This window comes from Dendrobates tinctorius, unplaced genomic scaffold (assembly GCF_039654945.1).
Source record: "Dendrobates tinctorius isolate UK_male_01 unplaced genomic scaffold, ASM3965494v1 ptg000254l, whole genome shotgun sequence".
Taxonomy (NCBI): Eukaryota; Metazoa; Chordata; class Amphibia; order Anura; family Dendrobatidae; genus Dendrobates; species Dendrobates tinctorius.
The window spans coordinates 3,188,355-3,215,425 of record NW_027361921.1 but is presented as its reverse complement, the minus strand read 5'-3'; the positions used below and the strand labels follow the sequence as shown (position 1 = coordinate 3,215,425).

General features: G+C 43.7%; 2 protein-coding genes across 4 annotated transcripts in view; both read left to right on the top strand.

Annotated features, from left to right (window-relative positions):
* Positions 1 to 27,071, top strand: part of ORMDL1 (ORMDL sphingolipid biosynthesis regulator 1) — a 130,535-nt gene that overhangs the window by 48,433 nt on the left and 55,031 nt on the right. For 2 of the 3 annotated variants that reach the window (XM_073558110.1, XM_073558111.1), the window contains exon 4: positions 895 to 5,825. In XM_073558110.1, coding sequence (XP_073414211.1) covers positions 895 to 1,030 — 136 coding nt within the window. In that variant the 3' untranslated portion in view covers positions 1,031 to 5,825. Of the gene's footprint in view, positions 1 to 894; positions 5,826 to 10,413; positions 10,550 to 27,071 lie in introns of those variants that run through there. The other variant, XR_012226455.1, reaches the window with a different exon arrangement.
* LOC141067769 (uncharacterized) overlaps positions 19,952 to 27,071 on the top strand; it is a 125,460-nt gene continuing 118,340 nt past the window's right edge. Inside the window, exon 1 of the mRNA XM_073558235.1 lies at positions 19,952 to 20,154. Coding sequence (XP_073414336.1) covers positions 19,952 to 20,154 — 203 coding nt within the window. The remainder of the gene's footprint in view (positions 20,155 to 27,071) is intronic.

Sequence of the window (27,071 nt, the reverse complement as noted above, 5' to 3'; positions counted from 1 at the left end):
GGAGGACTGAGGAGCCATGCATACAGCAGGGGGAGGACTGAGGAGCCGTGCATACAGCAGGGGGAGGACTGAGGAGCCGTGCATACAGCAGGGGGAGGACTGAGGAGCCGTGCATACAGCAGGGGGAGGACTGAGGAGCCGTGCATACAGTAGGGGGAGGACTGAGGAGCCGTGCATACAGGAGGGGGAGGACTGAGGAGCCGTGCATACAGCAGGGGGAGGACTGAGGAGCCGTGCATACAGCAGGGGGAGGACTGAGGAGCCGTGCATACAGCAGGGGGAGGACTGAGGAGCCGTGCATACAGCAGGGGGAGGACTGAGGAGCCGTGCATACAGCAGGGGGAGGACTGAGGAGCCGTGCATACAGCAGGGGGAGGACTGAGGAGCCGTGCATACAGCAGGGGGAGGACTGAGGAGCCGTGCATACAGCAGGGGGAGGACTGAGGAGCCATGCATACAGAAGGGGGGGATGGAAGAGCCATGCATACAGCAGGGGGAGTAACACATTCCAGGAAAGGGATGAGGGGACAATGCATACCCGGCTTATACTCGAGTCAATGAGCTTGCCCAGCTTTCTGTGGCAAAATTAGGTGCCTCGGCTTGTACTCGGGTCGGCTTATACTTGAGTATATACAGTATATTTTGTTGTACAGCAATAGTACGGCAGCTTTTCCCTAGGACTCCTGAAACTGAATGCTACTTATCAGTATGTTCCTCCACTCATTTGGTAACATTTTAGTGACTGTATCCAGAGCAGTTCTCTTTACATTGATGCCCATATAGTCTGTGACGTTTGGCCCCCAGTTACTATTAATTTAATCTAGTATCTAAGCTATTCATGGAGACGTTTTCCTGATAAATTTCTGTTTTTTTATTTCCTCTTTCTTACTGTAGGTACTTCTTAACGAGTTTCTATACAAAGTATGATCCTACACATTTCTTCATCAATACCGCATCCCTTCTCAGTGTCCTGATTCCCAAGTTACCGCAGCTGCATGGAGTCAGGATCTTCGGCATCAATAAATACTGAACAGGAACCCGGCACAATCTGTCATTTTGAGCGCACAAATCCTCGGCTGTGGCTCTTTCTGGTGAAAGAAAGAATAGCCAGCGAAGCCATTTTTACAATTTATACAGTAAAATTCTGACTCTCTTCTTGTGGTAAAGAAGGAGCGTCTCCCAGAATCCTGTGAGAGCCGGCGGGCTGCTGTAAAGATTAACCTTTACATGCTGGGCTGGCCCAGCTATGACCCGAAGTTTGGAAATGAACAAACAAGACTGACAAGAAAGGTGGATAGTAATCGCACCATGAGAATGGATGATTATACTACAAACGCCATTGGTTAAGAGCAAACCATGCGCCATATGTTAGTAAATGAACAAGTATCGTGATCCATTTTGTGACCGGCAGCAGCATTCACTAGGTGACATAATAGTCGGCAGCATGCTGTGTTGGTAATGATATGCACTAGTTGGGGTTTTGTTTGTTTTTTATTTTATTGTTCCTTTGTTTTTCCTGGTGGCTGAACATACTTTCAGTTATCATGTATCCTCTGTAGTCATCTGCTGGCATACATAATCATTCTAGGACATTCTGCAGTTTTCGGAGTATTCGATTATGTGCTACTATAATTTAATTTAATGTAAGTTTGCTTGCTAATCTTTCTGCGTTTGTGAACCACCTATACAGTGCATTGAATAGTTTTATAATAAGTGTCATTATTTCAATAGTATCTTGTTATATGAAGAATGTGGAAGTGCAGTGTTATTTTATTTTTTTAGATTGTGATTACTGGCTTTGAATCAAAAATGTTAATAGCCAGTGATCCACAAGATGTGATCATTAGGATGAAATGCAATCGGTACGAAACTAGTCTGATTCATGATGCATTTGTAAAAATAACCTGATCAAGAGTAGCAATAAGTAATATTTTCCAATCTTTGTCAGGCAAAAAAAAAAGCGTTACTTGAATTTTTCATGTAATACATCAGCTCCTAGGCGTACTGCATGAAAAATGCCTTGGGATTGCATCAGTTATTTACTAGTATGTCATGAGAGAAACAACTCCTGACAGTCACAAATTAGGCAGATTGAAAGAATAGCTGACATTTTTTTTGCCAACTGGAATGAAGTGTGCGAGTGTGTGTGTTATACATGATATACATATTCTATGTATATGCAAGTACACACAGTGCCTTGCAAAGGTATTCGGCCCCCTGGAACTTTTGAACCTTTTCCCACATATCATGCTTCAAACGTAAAGATACCAAATGTAAATTTTTGGTGAAGAATCAACAACAAGTAGGACACAATTGTGAAGTTGAATGAAATTTATTGGTGATTTTAAATTTTTGTGAAAATTCAAAAACTGAAAAGTGGGGCGTGCAATATTATTTGGCCCCTTTAACTTAATACTCTGTTGCGCCACCTTTTGCTGCGATTACAGCTGCAAGTCCCTTGTGGTATATCTCTACCAGTTTTGTACATTGAGAGACTGAAATTCTTGCCCATTCTTCCATGGCAAACAGCTCGAGCTCAGTGAGGTTTGATGGAGATCGTTTGTGAACAGCAGTTTTCAGCTCTTTCCACAGATTCTCGATTGGATTCAGGTCTGGACTTTGACTTGGTCATTCTAACACTTGGATACATTTATTTGTGAACCATTCCATTGTAGATTTTGCTTTATGTTTGGGATCATTGTCTTGTTGGAAGACAAATCTCCGTCCCAGTCTCAGGTCTTTTACAGACTCCAACAGGTTTTCTTCAAGAATGGTCCTATATTTGGCTCCATCCATCTTCCCATCAATTTTAACCATCTTCCCTGTCCCTGCTGAAGAAAAGCAGGCCCAAACCATGATGCTGCCACCACCATGTTTGACAGTGGGGATGGTGTGTTCAGGGTAATGAGCTGTGTTGCCTTGATGCATGATATGTGGGAAAAGGGTGAAAAGTTTCAGGGGCCAAATACTTTCACAAGGCACTGTATGTGTGTGTATATAATATATATACATACGCTGTCTTCACATTCACGTGTGTGTGTGTGTGTGTGTGTGTGTGTGTGTGTGTGTGTGTGTGTGTGTGTGTGTGTGTGTGTAAAATATATCCCTAAAAAAGAGGCTTTTCTTTATGGCTAAACAAAAATATTTATTAATGTCAAAAACATTAAAAGGTACATATGCATAAATATATTTACATGTAAAAGATAATACAATACAAGGCAGTACATATAAGGAAAACAGGGTTGGGTATACCTGGAAAATGGTATAATAAATTACTGATATACTTACTTACATATTGCCTAACAAAAAAGATAAAACTGGTACACAAGCATCAATCCACACATTAATACAACCTGAAAATATATGTACATAATACTCATTAACATGTATATAAATGTAGTATAAGAGGTATAGTACTGATAATAAAGGAAGCTGTCAATATACCTCTTCATCGCTGTAGGAGGTAATATATCCCTATTCATCATTTCTTAAACCTCTTTCTGACATGGGGTGTAATAGTACACCGATGTCAGAATCCCTCCTTTTGATGTGGGCTCCGGCGGTGAGCCCATATCTTTTGCGGCACATGTCAGCTGTTTTGAACAGCTGACATGTGCCTCTAACAGCCGCGGGTGGAATCGTGATCAACCTGCTGCTGTTAACCCGTTAAATGCCGCTGTCAAACTCTGACAGCGGCATTTAACTAGCACTTTCAGCAAGCACATCAGAAATCCCACTCATTGGTGATCGCAGGTCACCGATGGGTTGGCATGACAACCAGAGATCTCCAGCGGTGGTTGGCTCTCATAGCAAGTGAGCAATTCTGCTACATACATGTGATCTGATGATCCCCTGTGTGTAGCAGAGCCGATTGGACAAGTGCAGCTTCTAGTTTCCCATGGTGACTATTGAAGCCTGCAAAAAGATAAAAATAAGTTTTAAAAAATATTAAAAAAATATAGAAGTTCAAATCACTCCCCTTTCACCCCATTCAAAATAAAACAATAAAAGGAAAATCAAACATACACATTTTTGGTACCGCCACATTCATAATCGCACGATATATCATTATAAAAATAGAATTAACCCGATCACTAAACGATGTAACAAGAAAAAGTCAAAACACTGAGACTTCATCTCCCGAGATCTTGGTGCCAAGATCTCCATCTGCTCATGCGGCGCCCCCGGCAGCCATTTTCCCGGAGTCCACCGCATAGGAAACCATGGAACTGCGGGGGGCTCTGGCCTTTCACAAAATGCTGGCAGAACCCCCCCCAAGCAGCACCGGACACCTGCAGCGGCGCGCCACACATCCGAACACCCCCTCATCCCAGCCTGCGGCAACGCTCCACTCTTTCCTGCTCCAGCCGCGACCCTGGGACACTGCTCCACCACGGCGGTAAGGTATATCTGCATTATAAGATGCACCCCCATTCCCCCCCCCAATAATACCGTAACATATTTATAGGAAATGCCATCAAACCAACAGTTTTATTGCATATACACGGTTTTAGTTAACACAAGGTCTTTATAAAACATGACCAAGTTATTTGTCCTTCATTATACTGTTTAGACCTGGCAATTACATTGTTGTAACTTGCATTTCGCAGTCAATTAAAGTTTTAGGTAGATTTACTTCGGGACACTCGCATTAGCACAATAAAAATTAAAAGTATGCTCGTAATTTGGTCACTTAGAATAAAAATAGTTTAACTGTACTCATCCTTTTAAAGCTTATGTAGACATTTCTTGTAACCTTATGGTAGGGTAGGTTGTTTTTGAATTGTGCCTGCGCATTGCTGCAGTTTATGACCAGCTGTAGCAATAGAAATGCCTCATAAGATGAAAAGTTTTTCAGCTGCTGCCACTTTTTAATTTTTTGGTTTGGTCTATTTTTGTTTTTAAAGATCTGGTGGGTTTAAAATCAAAATGTTGATGTCACCTTACAGTTTACCTTGAAGGTTGGGTATATTTAGGGTGGTTAGATTACCTGCTGTAAACATCTGAAACTCTTCCCACCGTGATGCACAATGTCTGCACAACTTTTAAACCAAATAATGTAGTCACTGAGCATCATGTTGGGCAAAGTGTCATACTCCTGCAGCAAGCCACTGAGTCTGCAATCGCCCTTAAAGAAGGTTAATTGGCGAAGAGGATCATCTGTGTCGCTAAGGCTAGTTTTACACTAGCGTTCTTGGGCGCAGGGCCGCCGCTAAGCCCTGGCCGCGCCCCCTCCGGTCAGTTCCTCCTCTGATCGCATGAGGCTGCATGCGATCAGCGTATCCTATATTTAGCGTTGGATACGCTGATCATGCACTGGTCTGATTTTGCTGGCGCTGCGCCCTTATCAGAGCACAAAAATGCAACACAGCGCGCTTTTGTGCGCTGGGCGCAGCGCCAGCAAAATCAGACCAGCGCACGATCAGCGTATCCAACGCTAAATATAGGATACGCTGATCGCATGCAGCCTCATGCGATCAGAGGAGGAACTGACCCGAGGGAGGCGTGGCCGGGGGCAGTGCTTAGCAGCGGCCCTGCGCTGCGCCCAAGAGCGCTAGTGTGAAACTAGCCTAAGGCATTGTTGATCTCCTTTTATTCTTCTGGACCTGTTTTGTTTACGAATAAAGCTTTTATTTTTTTTAGAATTACAGAGAAACATTTAACACATCCTTTTCTAGAATGAAGTTGTTTGAAAACTCTGTATTTGCACATATTGTAGACATAATCATGTTTTAATTATTACTGTTGTAAGCAGATAAAGTTTTATATATATAGTCATTCTCTCCGTTGCTTTTCAGTTTACCAAATAAAATATTCATCTTGAAGCCTAATGTTCTGTTTTCTTACAATCTGTAGTATTTTAGTTGCATTGATTATTTTGAAAACTTGACAACTTATCATTTGTAGTCTAAAGGGCATGTCACACTAAGAGATATCGCTAGCAATATCGCTATAACTAGTGACGTTATAGCGATATTGCTAGCGATATCTCTGTGTCTGATACTTACCAGCGACCGGCTCCCCCGCTGGTTATCGCTGATCGCGCGAGAACGTTCAGGACTGTTTCTCGTCGTCAGCTTCCTGTGGCGCTTCCTGCTGTGAAGACGAGCGACGCGTGGAGCCGGGCGGGAGGACGCAGGATCGCCTAGTGTGACAGGTAAGTAGCGATCCCCGTCCCCAGTGATGTCGCTAGTGAGATCTGCCTATGTGGCAGCTCACTAGCGACCACTTAGCGATGTACCAGCGATCCTGACCGCGTCATATCGCTGGTCGGGATCGCTGGTACATCGCTAAGTGTGACAGTACCTTAAGGCTGAGGTCACACTTTCAACTACAATGTGAGAAACTCGCATCAATACCCGATTCTGCTGCCAGGCACTCGGGACCAGAGCGCTCAGCTGCATAGAAAGACATGCAGCCGCACACTCCGGTCCCGAGTGCCGGCAGCAGTGCCAGGTATTGATGCAGGAGACTCCTCGCATTGCAGTTGCAAGTGTGACCCTGACCTAAAGCTCCATTCACACGTCAGATTATTTTATTGGTGTCACACTGTCCATTAACATGCCTATATGTTTTTATTAATTTTTGCAGACCAGTGGTTTGCATGAATTGTAAAAGGAATACATGTCCTGCTTTGGTCAGATTTGTGGATGAAAGTTACCCCTTCAAGTGAATAGGTCCGCAAAAAAAAATCCAGCACACTCTATTTTTCTCTGAGGCTACTTTCACACTTGAGTTTTTTTCTGCGCGTTTATTGCGCACACAAACACATTAAAAAAACGCATCATGCATTTGTGTGCGTTTTTTGCGGGTTTTGGTGCGTCGTTTAAAAACGCATGCTTTTTTTGCACATACGTGCGCATTACAATGCGCATGTCAGTGCACCCATAGACTATAATGGGTGTTTGGCTGTAAAAAAAAACGCATTGCGTGCGCATGCGTTTTTGGGGGGTAAGGCTGGTTTCACATTTGCGTTTTTTTTCGCGGTAATTTAGCGCTAAATAGCGCATGCGTTTTTTTTCCTATACTTTGCATGGGATGCGCTTATGTGCGCATACACATGCGTTTGTACGCGTTTTACCGCGCATGCGTTTTTTTGCGGTATGCACTCGGGCGCACAAAATGCAACTTGTTGCATTTTTTGTGCGTCCGATTTGCCTCAAAAAACGCATGCGCGCGCAATGCGTTTTTTTACAGCAAGACCCCCAATATAAGTCTATGGGTGCGCATATGTGCGCATTGGCATGCTTATGTATGCGTTTTTTTGCACATGCGTTTTTTTTTTGTTAACCATGGAATTTAGGGGTTTGGGTTAGAGTTAGGGTTAGTTAAGGGGGTTTAGGGTTATTGTTAGGGTTAGGGTCAGGGTTAGGGTTAAGTATGGTTTGGTTAAGGGTTAGGGTCAGGGTTAGGGTTAAGTATGGTTTGGTTAAGGGTCAGGGTTAGGGTTAAGTATGGTTTGGTTAAGGGTTAGGGTCAGGGTTAGGGTTAAGGTTAGTTAGGGTTTGGGTTAGGGTTAAGTATGGTTTGGTTAAGGGTTAGGGTTAAGGTTAGTTAGGGTTTGGGTTAGGGTTAAGTATGGTTTGGTTAAGGGCTAGGGTCAGGGTTAGGGTTAAGTATGGTTTGGTTAAGGGTTAGGGTCAGGGTTAGGGTTAGTAAAGTCATGGTTTGGGTTAGTGTGAGGGGCCACCTAATGTTGGAAAAAAACGCAAACGCGGTAAAAACGCATACAAACGCATAAAAACGCTGCGTTTTTTTCATGCATGCTCATAAAAATGCTTGAAAAAAACGCAGCAGTTGTATGCTTTTGTATGCGTTTTTCAATGCGTTTTTTTGCGGGAAAAACGCGCTGCAAAAAAAAGCAAGTGTGAAACAGGCCTAAGTCGGACGCACAAAAAATGCAACAGGATGCATTTTGTGCGCCCGAGCGCACACTACAAAAAAAACGCATGCGCATACAAACGCATGTGTATGCGCACCCATGCGTTTTTTTGCTCTAAAAAACAGCGCAAAAAGACGCAAGTGTGAAACCAGCCTGACAGATTGGTAGAAAAGCTTAGAAAACCTACAATTGTTTTTCTTCACAAAAATAAATGACGTATAGTAAAAATAAAAAAAAAACAGAAAAACTAGCGAAAATCAAATCCAATATATTGATGAAATTCTGTATTTTCTTGCATACGAAAAGAAAACTGATGTGAGAATACGCAACAAGTAGAGAAGTGAAACTGCACGCTAATTCAGCGTGAAGTGATTTGGCATATATTTTGTTAATGGGCAATATTTCAGTTAAAAAAAGATCTTGATTGGACATGTGAGAACAAGAAAAACGATGTTCAAGACCCAGGTTCTAAAGGAGAATATGCAGGACTTCTTCAACTAGCACTTGTCCATTTATTGAGTTACAGCCCATGAGTAAAGGCCCCGTCACACTAAGCGATCTCGCTAGGGAGATCGCTGATTTTGTGACACATCAGCGATCTCGCCAGCGAGATCGCTGTGTGTGACGGGGATCAGCGACCAGCCCCCCTGCCGGTTATCGCTGATCGTGCTCGAGCGGCCTGGGCCGTTTTTCAATCGCTGGTTTTCCGCTGCCCAGCGCGCATCGCTGCGTGTGACAGACCAGCGATCAGCGACGCAGTGTACGCCGGTTTCCAAGGTAAACAGCGGGTATCCAGGAGTCGTGCGGCTCCTGGATACCCGACGTTTACATTTGAAACCAGCGTCGCTGGGGCTGTCTAACGATGTCCCAGCGATCCCATCATGTCGGATCGTTGGTGGGATCGCTGGGACATCATTTATTGTGACGGGGCCTTAAGAAATTGCTTCAATGGGAGTCTATAAATGTCAAATTGTTAGGGGAAAAGCCAGAGTTACCATACTTGGAAGACATCCTTCCCAAATTCCAGTGTTTTAGCATAGGCATTAAACACAGAAGAAGCTTTTGAAAATGAGTTTTTGACAAGTGGTAGTCAAAAAATTACCCATTTGAGGAGCAGAAACAGGTTTCTTATTTGCTAAATGAAGACACTGTATCTTTTTCTCATTTAAATAGTCACTATGATCAAGTGTAAAATTTGGTATAAAGCTTCAGTAATTTTCACAGATCATGTTACAGCAGACACAAAAGAGAAACTATGGCATTTAAAATTATCACAGTAATATAAAAGACATGAACTAATAATAAAAAAGAGAAGAGCTCAAAAAGAATGAGAGGGTTGGAACCAGTTGTTCGTGTATATGTGTTTGCATTGTGAATTGCTGATTAACCAATGGACAGACTGGCACTTGAAAATTATGGATGAGCATATTGGTATCCATGACTCCTAGATTTTTAACTATTTAGCTTGATCACCATTCAAGATACTTGTAAGCTGTTCATTGGTCATAGCATTTTCTTTGTGGGCTAGGATTTGCGGAAATGGGGTGTTTCCAATTGTTGGCTATCATTTGATGTGCCATTAAAAAGAGAAATGTAAGAAGTCTTATCGTCCAAGTGAGTGTGGATGATTTGTGATATAATAAGGCTCTCCAGGCATCTCTAGTAAGGGAAGTGTGGAGTATAGTTTGGGCTAACTTGTATAGACAAGCCCATAAGTAAAATAACTGCATAGCAGGGATCATGGATTGGCAGCGACCATGTGTTCTACCCTTGTCAGGTCCACATACCAGCACATGGGAACTTGACATACAGATTCAATTGCATTGGAGCTTATGAAGCAGGAATAAATATTTGTCCCTGCATCATTTCATGATGCTCTGTCATGTACCTACGTAATTCATCCCCGTTTACCTGCATATCTGTGTATGGTGTGGTGGGAAATGCCGTTTAACACTCAATGCCGACTTTTATTCCCCATTGACTTGCATTGGGGGTCGGGTTTCGGACGAAACTCCGACTTTTTTTTGCCCTAGTTGGACCAGTTTCATCTGAAACAAATTTTGTTTCATGAATCCCGATCCGACCAAAGTCGCTCAACTTTAGTCATAATGATTGCCATGTCGAAGATGATGTCATAATAGGTTGCCAACGATGATGTCATAATAGGTTGTCACGGCGACGATGTCAGAATGTTTGCAACCTTTTATGCCATCATAGTTACCATGGCACGGGACTATGGGATGGATGATATGTATGATGGGTATATGGGCACGGGACTATGGGATGGAGGATGTGTGATGGGTATAAGGACACTAGACTATGGAATGGAGGATATGTAGGATGGGTATATGGGCATTTGACTTTATGGAATGGAGATATGTATGATGGGTATATGGGCACTGGACTATGGGATGGAGAATAATCATAATTTGTTACAACTAATCACAGTTAGTTATGCCCGGGCAATGCCGGGTTCTTCCGCTATTATGAAATATTCTGAAGATGATATTGAATGAATATTTTTCTCTTAGTACCTCAAGACACAAAGCTTGAAAATTAGAAAAATTGATGAACTTTATCAAAGCTACTTGCACATCACCATGAAAAGGAAGTCTCATCTGCATCGGATGGGAAGGCCCTATTGTGCCACTGAGATTGAATAGGAAGGTGAGGAGTCATTTTATTGCCTCACAATTCTTAAGGGAGTGGTGCATTAAAGGGCTCAATGGTGAAGGTCTGACCACTAGGGAGTCCATAATAGAGAATTAATAAGCGATGAGGAAAGATTAGAAATTTCCAGGAAGATCCATAGGGGGCATATTGGCAATAGAATGTAATGTCGAAATTGTGCTGTGGTATCTTCCTGATAGTAGCGTGAAATGTTGGTGAATAATAGGCCACCATCCCACTTATGTGATGTCAGGGTGTGGAGGGTGATATTAGGTCATCCAACCTTCTAGATAAAAAGTGAAAGACTTTTCAGGTGGCATAAAAAATATGCAGGGACCGAAATGAACATGGTATGAAAGGAGTAAAGGAGCTATGTGGATACTGTCAATTTTGACAGCGTTAATTTTGCCTAGCCAGGAAGTAGTCATTTGGAGATCAACTTGGGACATAAGGGTGGAAATGGAGTGTAGCGTAGGTGGGTAGTTAGCTATATAGAGATCCTGGTCTGAACAAGGAGTGATTAGGATATCCACTGACCTGATTTGAAGGAGGAGACGAACTGAGTTGAATATGTGATCTATCTGATAGAGGAATTTGAATTGAGATAAAAGAATATATATTTTGCTGTGAGGTGGAGAACTCTTCAACAGTTAGCAAGGTCAAAGGATAATATTAAGGAGAAAATCAATGAAAGGGCTCTGGAACAGAGGCTAAGCATAATGGAGCAGCTCTATCTAAAGCAGCATGTAAATCTAAGTTTGAACTCCCCTGCCCATAGCACGAACCCCTTCTCATGCAATTAAATGACCTTGAATAGATTGGGATAAAATTATCTTGGTACTGGTTAGGAGCATAGTATGAGACTGTCAGGAAAATATGAGTTATTTCCTGATAACCCAGGTACACATCCAGCTGAATTACTGCCCTTCCCCCCATTGGTTTGTAAAGAGCAAGCTTCATCAGCGATTCCCCTTCGCAGCTGCAGCTCCTCCTCTCCCTGCTCCTGTGAAACTATCCACTCCCCCCTCCCTTCAGCAGCTGGTCACTTTTATTGCATCTGGCCAGTTAAATGCATTTTTTTCCAGCCAAGATTTCCTTTGTCTATTCCAGGTCGAATTTAATAGCACAATAATCATAGAGACAGGAAAAATATATTTCCAGGATCAATAGAATTAGGGCTACACATGGCAGCGTTTTGCAGCCATTGCGGCCATCAGTATTTGGGAAAACAGTTTCTGCTCCCCAGTAACATGCAGGCATGTCATAATTGCTGTCGAAACAATGGTCACGTCGCAGGGGAAAAGGTAATGCCCCTGTCATCACCCTGTGAGCTCTCAGTCAAAGATATGGAAAGATAGGAGTTTTAATAACTTTTCAAAAGGGGCGTACATCCACTAACACAGCCCACCAAGTGAGGACAGCAAGAGAGGAGTCCCTTGTTTTTAGGCAAATGCATAAAGCTGACACACTCAATTGGGGAGGTGTCAGATGCCAGGAGAGTCAGCTATGATGCTGTGCTTATGAGCCATTTTACTTGGGAAGGCCCTCCTCCCCTTTAAGGGCATGTCATATCTGTGACTGAGAGAGAGTGTCTTATTTTAATCCCTTTAATTTATAGCTGTCTGTACATACAGTATTTTGTCTCCTTTTGTATTTTTGTAAACACTTCCTATTTTTTCTGGCGTAAACTTATAAATTTACTAGTTTCATTCTTTTTGCTCTGTGATCGAACCGACTCGTACTCCACGCCAAATCACTCTACCTGAGGGTTGGTTCCTGACCCGATGTAGGCTTTAGTATCAAATGAGGAACGTGTCAGCATAGCTCTTGGTGGTATTGGGGAACCCTGGCAGTGACGGATCAGAGGTTTATGTTATGAACGGGTAGCCGAGGAGGAAATAAACAGCACAAGCTAAGTCTCAGAAAACCAAAGAGGTTGGTAACTATGCAGACTGCAGACCCCTGATCCTAACACACAACTAGCAGCAGTCGTGGAGCGTTCCTACGGTGGTCCTAGACTCCTCGTCACAACTGGAGAAACTAAATAAGCCTAAAGCAGGAAAAGGGGAAAACTAACTGCCCCAGAGCAGACCCCAAAATAGAGACAGCCCCCCACATGTATTGACGGTGAAAAAAGATGAAAACACAAGCAAAGGCAGGAAAATAGGCTGAGCAAACGATGGGGCCAGACTAGAAAGGACAGGAAAGGAAAGACACTGTCTGCAGTCTGCCAAAAAACCCTACAAAATGTCCAACACAACTGATAGCAAAATTAACCCTGAAGTCACTAGACTTCTCCCACTATATCAGCACTCTGGCCTCTTTTTGCTCTGTCTCAGAATATTTCAATCTAATAAGGGACAAAAAAATGGCAATTTGGCAAATAAGAGTGGAAATTCAGCACAACCTATTCGGGCTGGCTGACCACACAAAAAACTGAAAAGACCAACAAGAGCAAGTGTGAACATTAGCAAAAAACAAACTTATCTTTAGAAGACTGGAACAGAGCTGAGCCCTAGACCTGAGAAACAGACTGAATCACCAGCAACAGGATAGGGCGTCTGCTGACTTATATCCACTCTGATACTCCAGAGATCCAATCACTATCTTCCTCCCCAGGTGGCAGATCACTACCACTCAACCCAACCTCACCACCTCCCGTCACCACCAGAGGGAGAATGGAAGGGGAACTCTCAACTGGTGGAGCAGAAAATTAGCTCATAACAGGTTTATGTGTGTACTCCATGCCTAGGACTGGTGATATACAAACTGCCCTCACTGCAGAGTGCCCAATAGCCAGTACGTGACAAGGCAACCTTTCCGGCGACAACTTATCCTAGTTGCAGTTACCTGACTGACCTAAGGATAAGGGGGCGCCAGAGAGCTGCAAGTTCCTAAGCAGAACTGAAAGTGGAACCAAAAGTTGTGGGGTGATGTATCTCATGACAAATTGATTATATTCCCGAAAGTAAATTTGTGACAATTCCCTGACAATTGGTGGCAGAGCGGTGGGATCATAGCGCATTAGCGATCGGGTTTGAGCAATCGTTCCTCTCACCAAAAAACTTGCACGGTTCTTGCGAGGACCCTGCACAAAAAGTTTTGAAGATTGAACTCAGTGTTTATTAGATTTTAGACAATACTGTGTGTGTAGCAGTTACCCCTCCTCTTGATTTTTCTGTCCTATCTTTTATTTGGCAATGATGACTACGAGGGGAGAGCTCTGGTATGCCAGCAGAAAAAGCACACTTTTGCTGGAATATGCATGTTCAGAGGCATTGACCCCCCCATGGCAAAAACAAAAGACCAAATGGTCACGGAACTAGTGCAACTTGAAGCAGATCAAGACTGTTCCCAGAGCTCAGCAGTTGCAGGGGTCAGCTGAAGTATGGACGATACTGATCCAGAGATCCACCTGGTGAATACCCGCCCTACTCTCATCCAGGGCAGCAGGGACCACTATCTGAGGTTGACGTCAAGTACCTGCTTCTCAGCACGTGATTTGGGGTTGCGCCTGCAAGGTTTAATCTATCTCCTCTCAGTCCAGCATTCAACCTCTGTTCTATGCTGCAGTGGGAGCATAAATCACACCCCGACACAGACCACGCACCCCGATTCATACACCCTACCACCACTCACCGAACACAACGGGCGATGAGTCCCGGAAGTACTACTACTATGTGCCAATCATCAGGAGCACACACTCTAAGGCTATGGATCCTTTAGGGCAACAAGGTTCAGACTTATTAAAGTTTTAAGCTTTAATATGAAAGGTGCAGTGCTTACAATAAAAAGGATATAAAAATGGAAATAAAAAGTGACATACAAATATGCAAAACAGCGATAAAATAAAAGGGAGAAAACTTACAGAAATATTGAACTTTGCAGTCTAATCCTCTGTCCCCGAGGGAGGGGGAATGTGAAATGGAGCACAACAGCTAGGCTGCCCCTCACTGTGAACACTTTTCTTTGTGTGTCGGCCTAATTTATAGATGTGACTCAGGTATCCAATTTCTAGACCAGCCTCTCATGTTAATATTCTAATTGTTGGTTTGTGACTGGACCATGACTATTTTCCCAATGAATACATTATTTTTTCCTCTGAAACTCTTGTGTAACCTTCCTCATAGATATAGTGTCATTCTCCAATTAGCATCTCTTCTTCAAAGACACTAAGAGGTATGAAATGTTACCACTGTGTGTAATGTATAATAATTAGATCTGTCTCTTTAAGCAAGCCAGACTTATGGGACTTGGAGGGTGGAGACAAGAGGGATGAGAAGGGAAGTTTCAGTTTCACTTCTGGTAGCATGGGAATGCAAGTGTTATGCTGTGTGCTGGAGGACGAAGAATAAAACATATCTAAAGTTTAATACCTTGAATTCTTCATAACGTGTGGATATTACAACTGGCGACGAGGATGGGATATAATCACCTACTGCTGTGAGTACGGACTCTATTTTACCGCTTCACACGCCAGCACCACTGAGAGACTCTATCATGGCTGACTACTTGCACACATTCCCACAGTTTGATATGACTGATGTCATTAATCTCTCCCATAACTGGAGAAAATGGCTAAACAGATTTGAGAATTTCCTAGAAGCCATGGACATAAAGGAGGAGAAAAGAAAGAGAGCTTTGCTCCTGCATTGTGCAGGCACAGGAGTCTATGACATATACAGTACGTTACCTGCAGCAGAAACAGACACATACAGCAACTGCACTAAAGCTCTCACTGGCTACTTCAACCCCAAACAGAATATCAGATATGAAAGATATAAATTCAGGATTGCCAAGCAGCTTCCAGAAGAGTCCATAGACACTTATGTCACACGGCTGAAAGAGTTAGCACATGGATGTGCCTTTACAGATGTAGATGATGAAATCCTAACTCAAATAATTGTCACCTGCTCGTCTAATAACCTAAGGCGTAAGGCTCTGCAGCAGGATATCTCTCTACATGATTTGCTCAAAATGGCCCGTGCTATAGAAATAGCAGATCATCAGGCTACCGTAATGGAGAATGGGGATAAATTACATGTGCATAATCTCAAACAGAAAAATTTACCAGACAAACAAGCCCAGAAACAGAAGAAATGTTATAGATGTGGACAGGATTTCCCTCACCACCAGAACAAATGTCCAGCTATGGGACAAACCTGCAGTAAATGTGGAAAAGGGAATCATTTTGCAGCTGTTTGCAAATCAGCGCACTACAAGTCTCCGCTGCCTATGACAAAATCTGCAGATGTAAAAGTGATAAATCAGGACACAGAAGAAATGTCTGCGACTGAGAACTATGTGTTCACTACCTCTGTCACTGGTTCAGTACAGTCTCCCTGTGTTACACTCTCAATCTGCAACACTGACATTACCTTTACAATAGATACAGGAGCTTCAGTGGATATCATAGATGGCACTACATATGAACAACTGAAAACAAGGCCAGTCTTACAACAAGTGCAGACTAAAATCTTTCCTTATGGATCTAAAACACCTCTAGCTATAATGGGACAATTTGATGCTGAAATTAGATATAAAGGAAACAGGCAGAAAACCACTTTCCACACATTACAAGGATCGGGAGGATGTCTTCTCAGCTATCACACTGCCTTGGAGCTAGGGCTCATCCAGATTATTCATACCATAACTGACCCTGCGGATATGGATGTACAAACTATGGTGAACAGCTTTCCCTCCCTATTTAGTGGTTTGGGAAAACTAAAGGACTCAAGTACACCTTCATGTGGATGACAATGTTCGTCCAGTAGCCCAGCCTCACAGGCGTATTCCATTTCACCTGAGACAGAAGGTAGAAAAGGAACTCCAATTGCTCATGGATGAGGACGTTATTGAAACTGTTACTGGTCCCACTCCGTGGGTCTCTCCACTTGTGGTAGTTCCAAAACCAAAGACTCCTGATCAAGTGAGACTGTGTGTTGACATGCGCCTGCCCAACACCGCTATCCAGAGGGAAAGACATATCTCACCTACGATTGATGACATTATTCATTTATTAAATGGAGCCACCGTCTTTTCAAAGCTCGACCTCAATAAGGGATATCATCAATTAGAACTGAGTCCAGAGTCCCGATATTTGACCACATTTTCCACCCATGTGGGCCTCAGAAGATACAAAAGATTGACTTTTGGAGTCTGCTCAGCAGCAGAAATTTTTCAGGATGCAATAAGGAGTGTCATTCAACACATCCCAAATGCCTTTAATTACAGTGATGACATATTGGTTTTTGGTAAAACTCAAGCTGAGCATAATCGTGCTCTATATGCTATCTTCGAATGCCTGCTTTCTGCTGGACTCACTTTAAGCAAAGAGAAGTGCGAGTTTGACAAGGGTTCATTAGAATTCTATGGTCACATCTTCTCGGCAAAAGGAGTACAACCAGACCCCAAGAAAGTGGAAGCTATCAGAACAGCCTCAATTCCACAGGATGCTAGTGAAGTGCGTTCTTTCCTTGGAATGGCAAGTTACTGTGCTAGATATATTCCAAATTTTTCAACAATCAGCAATCCACTACGGGAACTTACAAAACAAAGTTGTATTTTTCAATGGTCTCAAGGCTGTCAGGCCTCTTTTGAAACAATTAAAAATGAACTCTGCTCGACAACCACTATGGCTTATTTTGATCCAGCTCTTCGAACTGAACTGATTGTGGACGCCAGTCCCGTGGGACTGGGTGCTATTCTAGCGCAATACAAGGATAACAATCAAAATCCTCACATCATTTCTTATGCAAGTAAGAGCTTAACAAACACTGAAAGAAAATATTCTCAACCTGAAAAAGAAAGCTTGGCAGTTGTCTGGGGATGTGAACACTTTCACTTATTTCTCTATGGAGCTCCCTTCACCATTGTCACAGATCATCAAGCACTTCTTACAATTTTTGGAAATCCCAGAGCTAAAATGCCTGCACGAATTGAACGATGGGGCCTACGTCTACAGGACTACAACTATAAAATTGTTCACAAACCTGGAAAATACAGCAATCCGGCTGATTATCTTTCAAGACATCCTACTAATGATGATATACCTGTGCATTCCTCCATTGAAGAATACCTACGTTTTGTTACAGATCATGCCGTGCCAAAAGCACTTTCTCTTGATCAATTTATAAATGAAACAACAAAAGACAAGACACTCTGTGCCCTAATACAAATCATCCAAAATCGAAGGTGGCATGAAATTCAAAAAGAAAAATTTCCTGATTCTGAGATTGATCTGAAAGAGTTAAAACTATTCTCAAACGTACGTGAGGAATTATCAGTCACTGAAGAACACTTCATTCTTCGAGGTGCCAAACTAGTTGTACCTAAGATTTTGCGTAACTTAGTCATACAGATAGCACATGAAGGTCATTTAGGAATTGTTGGCACAAAGAAGTTACTCAGAGAAAAAGTGTGGTTCCCAAATATGGATCACTTGGTGGAAGAAAAGATTAGACGCTGTTCTACTTGTCAATTAATCACTCCATCATCAAACTTAGAGCCATTACAAATGTCTCCGTTACCCACTGCTGTCTGGGAGGAAGTGGCAGTTGATATATATGGACCATTGCCAAATGGCCAATACATTCTCGTAACAATTGATGAATATTCTCGATACCCTGTCATTTCATTTATCTCTTCAACATCTGCTAATAATGTCATACCAGAGCTGGACGACATTTTCTCGGCATATGGTATTCCAAAAGTGGTCAAAACAGACAATGGACCTCCATTCAATGGACATGTGTTTACACAATTTTCTGAATACTTGGGATTCAATCACAGGAAAATCACACCTTGCTGGCCGCAAGCCAATGGAATTGTGGAACGTTTTATGCGCACTCTGGGGAAACGTATCAAGGCAGCGAGTCTGGAGCACATCCCACTGAAACAGTCATTATACAAATTCATGCGTAATTACCGCAATACGCCACACTCCACTACTAATGCTGCTCCAGCTCATTTAATGTTCAGCAGAACCCTGCGTATACGTCTCCCTGATGTGACCAGCCATCCCCGACCGAGTGACTCCTCAGTGAGATCCACAGATTTCTCCAACAAACAAGCCATGAAACGTTAGCAGACAGAAGGCGAAGGACACAGTCAAGTGCCATCGAAAGAGGGGATGTCATGGTGGTACGTCAAAGACCAACCAACAAGACCTCACCTGTATATGGTCCTGCAAAATATTATGTTACCTAAAGGAAAGGCAGCATGATCACAGCTGAACGAGATGGACACTCCATAACGTGAAATTCTTCATATTTTAAAGTCATACCGCAGAATGATGACAATGAACTCTCTTTGGTGGAAGATTTGGTATCCGATGGTGGAGAGGACCAACAAGAGGTAGCTGGTCCATCAACAATGAACTCTCTCAATGAGCCCAGACGTTATCCTACACGAGAGAGAAGAGCTCCATCGAGGCTTATTGAAGAAGTGTAACTACAGTTTTGTTTGTTTTTTTTTTGTTGTTTGTTTCTCTGGTTTTAGAATTGAACAAATAAGACAAAACGGACATATGATTTCTTTGGACGTTTTCATGTTGTTGCATTTATCAGTAATATAGATTATTTATAAAAAAAAAAAAAAAAAAAAGGGATGATGTAATGTATAATAATTAGATCTGTCTCTTTAAGCAAGCCAGACTTATGGGACTTGGAGGGTGGAGACAAGAGGGATGAGAAGGGAAGTTTCAGTTTCACTTCTGGTAGCATGGGAATGCAAGTGTTATGCTGTGTGCTGGAGGACGAAGAATAAAACATATCTAAAGTTTAATACCTTGAATTCTTCATAACGTGTGGATATTACACTGTGTAGCTCTCAGTTATGCCCCCTGGTGAAATTGGAGACAGGAGACTGCCTTCTCAGGATACCATGAGGTCATGACCTGTGTGGAGAGCTGCAGTCTAAGACAAATGTTAATTGCTGCTAGTCATACATGCATACCTATACATATTTCTCTACAGTTGGCCTTAAAGCAACTCTCTGCTGACGATTATCAAGAATGGCTGAAGTTGATCCAGCAATACCAAAAAGCCCAGAGAGAGGCCAAGCAAGAAGAGAGACAGTACCAGCTGGAGTTAGCCCGAATCCAGGGACAGAGGTCTTTCCAGCCCAGCAATGATTCCAGCAACGCCCATTTTATCAAATCCTGTCCCGAACATTTTCCTATGATGGAGAAGGACGGAGACCTGGACATATTTCTGTGGGGATTTGAAAAAGCCTGCAGACAGTACCAGCTGCCTGAGAACCAAGGGGCCCGATATTTAACTATTTAACACCAGGGCTCAAGGGAAAAGCTCTGGAGGCATTTGTTTTTCTCCCTCGAGACCATACCGTAAAAAGTTCCGGACCATCCAACGTGGCCCACACGACAGCTACAGTGATGTGATGCATGGACTCAGAACCCATTTTGACCAGTGGGTCCAAGGACTGTCAGTGATCACCTTTGAGCAGCTGAAGGACCTGATGGTAAAAGACCAGTTTCTAGATCTTTTGCCGGCTGAGGTGCAACAGTTCGTGATGGACCGGGAGCCAAAAGATGTGGTCAAAGCCGCGCAGATCGCCGACACAAAGCCAACTGTAAACTGGAGGTGCAGAAGCCGGTCACCGCCAGCTGGAAAGGGGGTAAGCCATCAACCAATCCCAGTACCCCTACCAGCCAAACCACCGGAGGCCTTGTCCCCTTTAACATAACATAGTAACATAGTTTTGAAGGCTGAAGGCCTTATGTCCATCTAGTTCAGCCTATTTTTAGTGCAGCTGTTCTGCATTGTTGATCCTGGGGAAGGCAAAAAACCCACAGAGTAGAAGCCAATTTTCTCCATAGGGAAAAAAATTCCTTCCCCTAAGCTGGGTCAACCATCTACCTATAATATTATGTTATTCGTAACCTTCTATACTGTTACAAGAAAAGCATCCAGTCCTTTCTTAAATTCATTCAGTGAGTTGGCCATCACCACTTCCTCAGGAGGAGAATTCCAGAGCCTCACTGCTCTTACCGTGAAGAACCCTCTTCTATGCTGGTGCAGAAATTGTCTTTCCTCCAAACGAAGAGAATGCCCCCTTGTTCTTGTCACAGTTCTTGGTACAACCAGTTCATTGGAGAGATCTCTGTATTGCCCTCTGATATACTTGTACATATATATTAGGTCTCCCCTAAGTCTTCTCTTTTCTAGAGTAAATAGACCTAATTTTGATAACCTTTCTGGGTATTGTAGTGAACCAACTCCAATTATCATTTTAGTAGCCCACCTTTGAACCCTTTCAAGTTCAGTAATGTCTTTCTTGAGAACCGGTGTCCAAAATTCCACCCAATACTCCAAGTGTGGTCTGACGAGTGATTTGTACAGAGGGAGAATTATGTTTTCATCTCGTGTCCCTAGACCTCTTCTAATGCTTCCCATGACCCTATTTGCTTTGGTGGCAGCTGCCTGACACTGGGCACTGCAATTTAGCTTCTTATTGACTAAGATGCCTAAGTCTTTTTCCATGTCTGATTTCTCCAGCAGTTTCCCATTTAGTAAGGAATTGTAGAATCTGTTTCTCCTTCCCATGTGCATAACCTTACACTTATCTGTGTTAAACCTCATTTGCCATTTTTCAGCCCAATTCTCCAATTTACTCAAATCTGTCTGTAGTTGCAAACTGTCCTCCTTTGTGTTAACTACCTTACATAGATTTGTATCATCTGCAAATACTGATATTTTACTGTGTAAGGCCGGTTTCACATCTGCGTTTCAGGGCGCAGCGACGGCCTGCGCACGGCCGCCGCTAAGCCCCGCCCCCTGCCGCACCTCCACCGGTAGCTCCGCCTCCGGGCGCATGACGCTGCATGCGTCATGCGTCCCCTATCTTTATCACTGAGGACGCAGGCCATGCGCAGTATGCGTTTTGGCGGCGCCTGCGTCCTTTTGACTTTGCGCCGAGCGCAACCAAATTGCAACAGGTTGCATTTGGCGCTGGTCGGCGCACCGTCAAAAGGACGCAGGCGCCGCCAAAACGCATACTGCGCACGGCCTGCGTCCTCATTGAAAAAGATAGGGGGCGCATGCAGTGACTTGCGCCCGGAGGCGGAGCTACCGGCGGAGGCGCGGCAGGGGGCGGGGCTTAGTGGCGGCCGTGCACAGGCCGTCGCTGCGCCCTGAATCGCAAATGTGAAACCGGCCTAAGCCATCCACTAGATCATTAATAAATATATTAAATAGTAGGGGGCCCAATACAGAACCCTGTGGTACCCCACTAGTAACCCTGGGCCAATCTGAGTATGCACCATTAATAACCACTCTTTGTTTTCTATCACTAAGCCAGCTACCTACCCATCTGCACACATTTTCCCCTAGCCCAAGCTTTCTCATCTGACTTAACAATCTTTTATGTGGGACAGTGTCAAATGCTTTAGAGAAGTCGAGATAAATGACATCCAATGATTCTCCTTGGTCCATTTGAGAGCTTACATCCTCATAGAAGCTGATCAGGTTAGTTTGACAGGAGCGATCCTTCATAAATCCATGTTGATATGGAGTTAAACATTTATTATCATTGAGATATTCCATAATGGTATCCCTTAGAAACCCTTCAAAAATTTTACCCACAACAGATGTTAAGCTTACCGGCCTATAGTTTCCAGGTTCCTTTTTACACCCCTTTTTGAATATCTGTACCACATTTGCTTGCCGCCAATCAAAAGGAACAGACCCTGTTTCTATAGAGTCTTTAAATATAAGGAATAGAGGCCTGTCTATCACATTACTTAACTCCCTTAATACCTGAGGGTGAATGCCATCAGGGCCTGGTGATTTGTGAATTTTAATCTTACTAAGGCGGTTCGGCACTTCTTCCTGGGTTAGGCAGGTAATACTTTAAAAGGGAGTTTACATTATCACTCTGCATTTCCCCTGGCAAATCCTTTTCCTGTGTGAACACTGTTGAGAAAAAAGTATTTAAAACATTTGCTTTTCCCACATCGTTCTGTATGATTTCACCCTCATTGTTCTTTAAAGGGCCGACACCATCAATTTTAATCATTTTACTGTTTATATAATTAAAGAATAGTTTGGGGTTTGTTTTACTTTCCTTAGCAATGAGTCTCTCAGTTTCCACTTTTGCTAAATGTATTTGCTTTTTACACATTTTATTTTTTTCTCTAAAACTTTTTAATGTATCTTCATTGCCTTCTTGTTTTAGCTTATTAAATGCCTTGTTCTTGTTATTTATTGCCCTTTTTACATCCTTATTTAGCCACATTGGTGTTCTCCTGTTCCTAGCCCTTTTATTTCTGTTCGGTATGGCTAGCTCGTAGTGGGTGTGTAAAACTGATTTAAATATTTCCCATTTATTTTCTGTGCACCTATTTTTGAGGACATTGTCCCAATCAATTCGGCGAAGGTCCTCTCTAAGCTGATCAAACTTTGCTTTCCTGAAATTCAGCGTTTTTGTAACCCCCTTCCAGGGCACCTTACTGATGGACAAGTGGAATTGTATTATATTGTGGTCACTGTTCCCTAGGTGCCCATCGACTCGTACTTCTGTTATTCTATCTGGCCTGTTGCTTAAAATTAAGTCCAGAAGGCTGTCCCTCTAGTCGGGCCCTGCACAAGTTGTGACAGATAATTATCCTTGGTCACTGACAGAAATTGGTTTCCTTTCTGAGATATGCAAATTGCCTCTTCAGAAAGAAAGAGGACTTTTACTCTACAGCGCCACCTATTGGTAGTAGCGATCCTCTTTCTGAGATACGCACTTTTCAGTTTCCCAGTCTATGTCAGGGTAGTTGAAGTCCCCCATAATAATCACCTCATTGTGATTTGCTGCTTTGTGATTTTACTTGCTGCCAACACCAGGCCTACATCTGATCCCCGCAAGTGTTATTTCTGCAGTCGGACTGGACTTCTCAGCACCACTTGTCCGGACTGGCAGAAGAAGAGCCTCCCAGCCAAGGCCTCAGGCCCTAAAGCGGCAGTTCTTCTTGTGGGTGGGGCGATTGAGAGGGCCTGTGAAAATTGGCAGAGAGCCACTGTGGGGAACACTGTCGCCATAGGCCTCAAGGACACCGTTGCCGAACAAACCCTCATCTGACCCAAACTGGTGACCCCTGAAGAGATTATCCCGGGGAAAACCCTGACTGTCACGGCGATTGCTGTCCCTTGCCGATGGCCTGGGTTTTTATAGGATAGGGTGTCGGGAGCGGGGTGAAGGAAGTGGGGGTGTCCGAAAACTTGCCCACACACGTTTTGTTGGGAACTGATTTGGGGAGGATGTTTGCGTATCATGTCCCTGACACCCTTCCCCGGTTTGATATTGAGGGTAATGCTAATGATGTGAATGTGCATACTTTACCTGATAATGATGATGTATCTGGAGGTACTGGAGTGCTCAGCCACGTCACGCTGCGGGCCTTTATAGCTGAGGACCCCCTAACAGGAGCAAACGTCGATGCTAAGGGAAATGGCGAGAGGCATGGGAACCACGAAGAAGGTGATGCTGTGCAACTGACTAGTGCCACAAAGGAAGATGTCTTGGCTGAAGGTAACTGCCCCATATATAGCACTGCTCCTGAGGTAATGGGGGAGGATGGGGAGGTGGTACCCATAGCCAAAAAGGCTGATGGGACTGTGGTAATCCCCAGGAAGATGGCCTATATAGCCGCTGTCACCCGCAGTCAGAGTGCCCAGAATACTGTCCAGGTAATGCCCTGCCTTCTGGACCCTCATCAGTCAGAGGGATCACTGAACCAGAGATGGACCCAGAGTAGGTCCCAGGGGGTCCTCGTGAGGAAGGGACCTTAACGCCACTTCTGGCTGCCACCAGTCAGGAGTTCCAGGCTGCTCTCCACTATGATGCTAGCCTGGAGACCCTGACAAGCCTCACTGAGAAGCCCACCTTCGAGACTGATAAGGAGAGGGTGTTCTGGGAACAAGGGAAGTTGTACCGGAAGACAGTTCCCGGTAAATCCCAACAGGAGTGGTTGAGGGAAAGACAGCTAGTCGTACCCTACCAATTTAGGGATGAGTTGTTACGGATTGCCGATGATATTCCACTCGCTGGACACTTGGGGATCAACAAAACTAAGGCCTGACAGTTTCACACTTCCATTGGCCCAAGACAGGGACAGATGTAACCAAGTATTGCCGTTTTTGTATCACATAACAAAGAGTGGGGAATTCAAGGCCTGCTTCCAATGTTCCCCTAATCTCCTTGCCAGTGATAGAGGAGCTTTTCCAGAGGATTGCTGTGGATGTTGTGGGACCACTGGCCATACTCAGCAGCTCTGGAAATTGCTACATCCTTAGGCTGTGTGCACACAATACAGATTTATTGCGGATCCACAGTGGATTTTCCGCTGTGGATCTCTGCAAGTGTGTATCAAAACAATGTTAACCTATGCAAAAAAAATTTGCTGTGCACATGCTGCGGAAAAAAACGCGGAGATTCACAGCATTTTATTCTCCGCAGCATGTAAATTCTTTTTGCAGATCTGCAGCATTTCTGCACTCATTGACTTGCACTGAGTCAGGCAAATCCGCAGCAAAACCGCAGATGTAAAAAAGATCTGCGGTTATATTGCGGATCACATGCTGCAGATCGGGAGGAGGGAAGTGTGTGCTAGTGTCTGTGGAGCTGTCCGGGGGGTCTGCGGGGCTGCTTGGGGGGTCTGCGGAGCTGTGCGGGGGTCTGCGGGGCTGTCCGGGGGGTCTGCGGGGGTCTGCCGGGGCTGTTTGTGGGTGGGTGAGTGTGTGTGATTGTGTATGCAGGCATCTTCCGATGGGACTACAAGTCCCTTCCGGCTATGCCTGTTACAGTGACAGTGAGTGACACATTAGCTAATGATGGAACAATAGTAGTCCCATCATCCGGCTAATGTGTTGAATGTAAAAAAAAGAAACACATACACACACATATAGTTCATGCTCACCATCTACACCTAATTCCCAAAGCCCTCGCTCACCTGCCAAAAAATTTTAAAAAATAAACACTATACACCCTGTGTCCAACGTAATCCTATTAATAATGATTGTCCCACTATGATCTCCTGTGGAGGGCTGTCACATCAGCAGATGCGACCACTCTCCAGGGGCTCAGATGATACAATGCGGAGATTTATCTACATCACTATATCACTCCACTGCCCACAGATCACCTGAGTTCACCTGTCACTTTGTGGCACTACAGCGTGAGAATTTTCTCACGCTGTAGTTCTGTAAAGCGAGAGGCTTAACTTCGATGACACACTGCCAGAGGGTTATCTCCAGTCAGTGTGTCATCGGAGGCCTATAGAGCGGTCACATCTACTGATGTGACAGCTCTAAACGGGAGATCATCATGGGACACTCGTTATTAATGAGGGACTGCGTCGGACAGGGAGTATACTATTGGTTTGTTTTAATTTTTCTTTACAGGAGACAATGGCTTCACTTGGATTTAGGCGTGTAATAAAAACAATGAAAAAATGTGTTGTGTTTTATTTCATTAAAATACTTTTTTCTGGCTGTCTTTTTTTAACCCTTTGATACTATAAGAATAATGTATAGGTGTCTTATTGATGCCTCTCCATTATTAACTGGGCTTAATGTCACCTTACAATAGCAAGGTGACATTAACTCCATATTACCCCATATGCCACCGCTACACGGCAGTGGGAAGAGAGGGGCTAAGTGCCAGAATTGGCGCATCTTAGAGATGCGCCATTTCTGGGGCAACTGTGGGCTGGTGTTTGTAGCCGGGGGCAGGCAATATCGATGGCCCATATCTATCTATAGATAGTCAGATTATATCTATAGATAGATATGGGATGGATAGATAGATAGATATTCATTCCAAATAAAGGCAGCACTCTATAGTAAATCTTTCAAGTGGTAGTGAGTTTATTCAGCCCACATATCAAGGCCTGATAGTGCTGCCTTTATTTGGAATGAATATTGGATATTGTGGCTGAAAACGGGACTTTCTGCCAGGGGCCGGGCACCCGAAGCTAAGGCTGGTTTCACATTTGCGTTTTTTTGCGCTGGAAAAAAACGCATACGTGCGCATGCGGTTTTCCCCCTATATTTAACATGGGTGCGCATACCTGCGCGCTGGTAAGCGCACGTATTCGATTTTCATGCGCTGCGTTTTTTTGGGGTGTGCGTTTGTATTTTCCAGACGCAGCATGTTGCATTTTTTGGCCCTGCAAAAAAGCGCATGCTCACGTATGCGCACGTTTTGCGCTAAAATTGGCCATTATAGCCTATGGATGCGCATACGTGCGCACTGGCATGCTCATGTATGCGTTTTTTTGCACATGCGTTTTTTTTTTTACCATTAGTTTAGACAATGGAATTTAGGGGTTTGGGTAAAGTTAGGGTTAGTTAAGGGGGGTTAGGGTTAGGGTCAGGGTTAGGGTTAGGGTTAGGGTCAGGGTTAGGGTTAAGTATGGTTTGGTTAAGGGTTAGGGTCAGGGTTAGGGTTAGGGTCAGGGTTAGGGTTAAGTATGGTTTGGTTAAGGGTTAGGGTCAGGGTTAGGGTCAGGGTT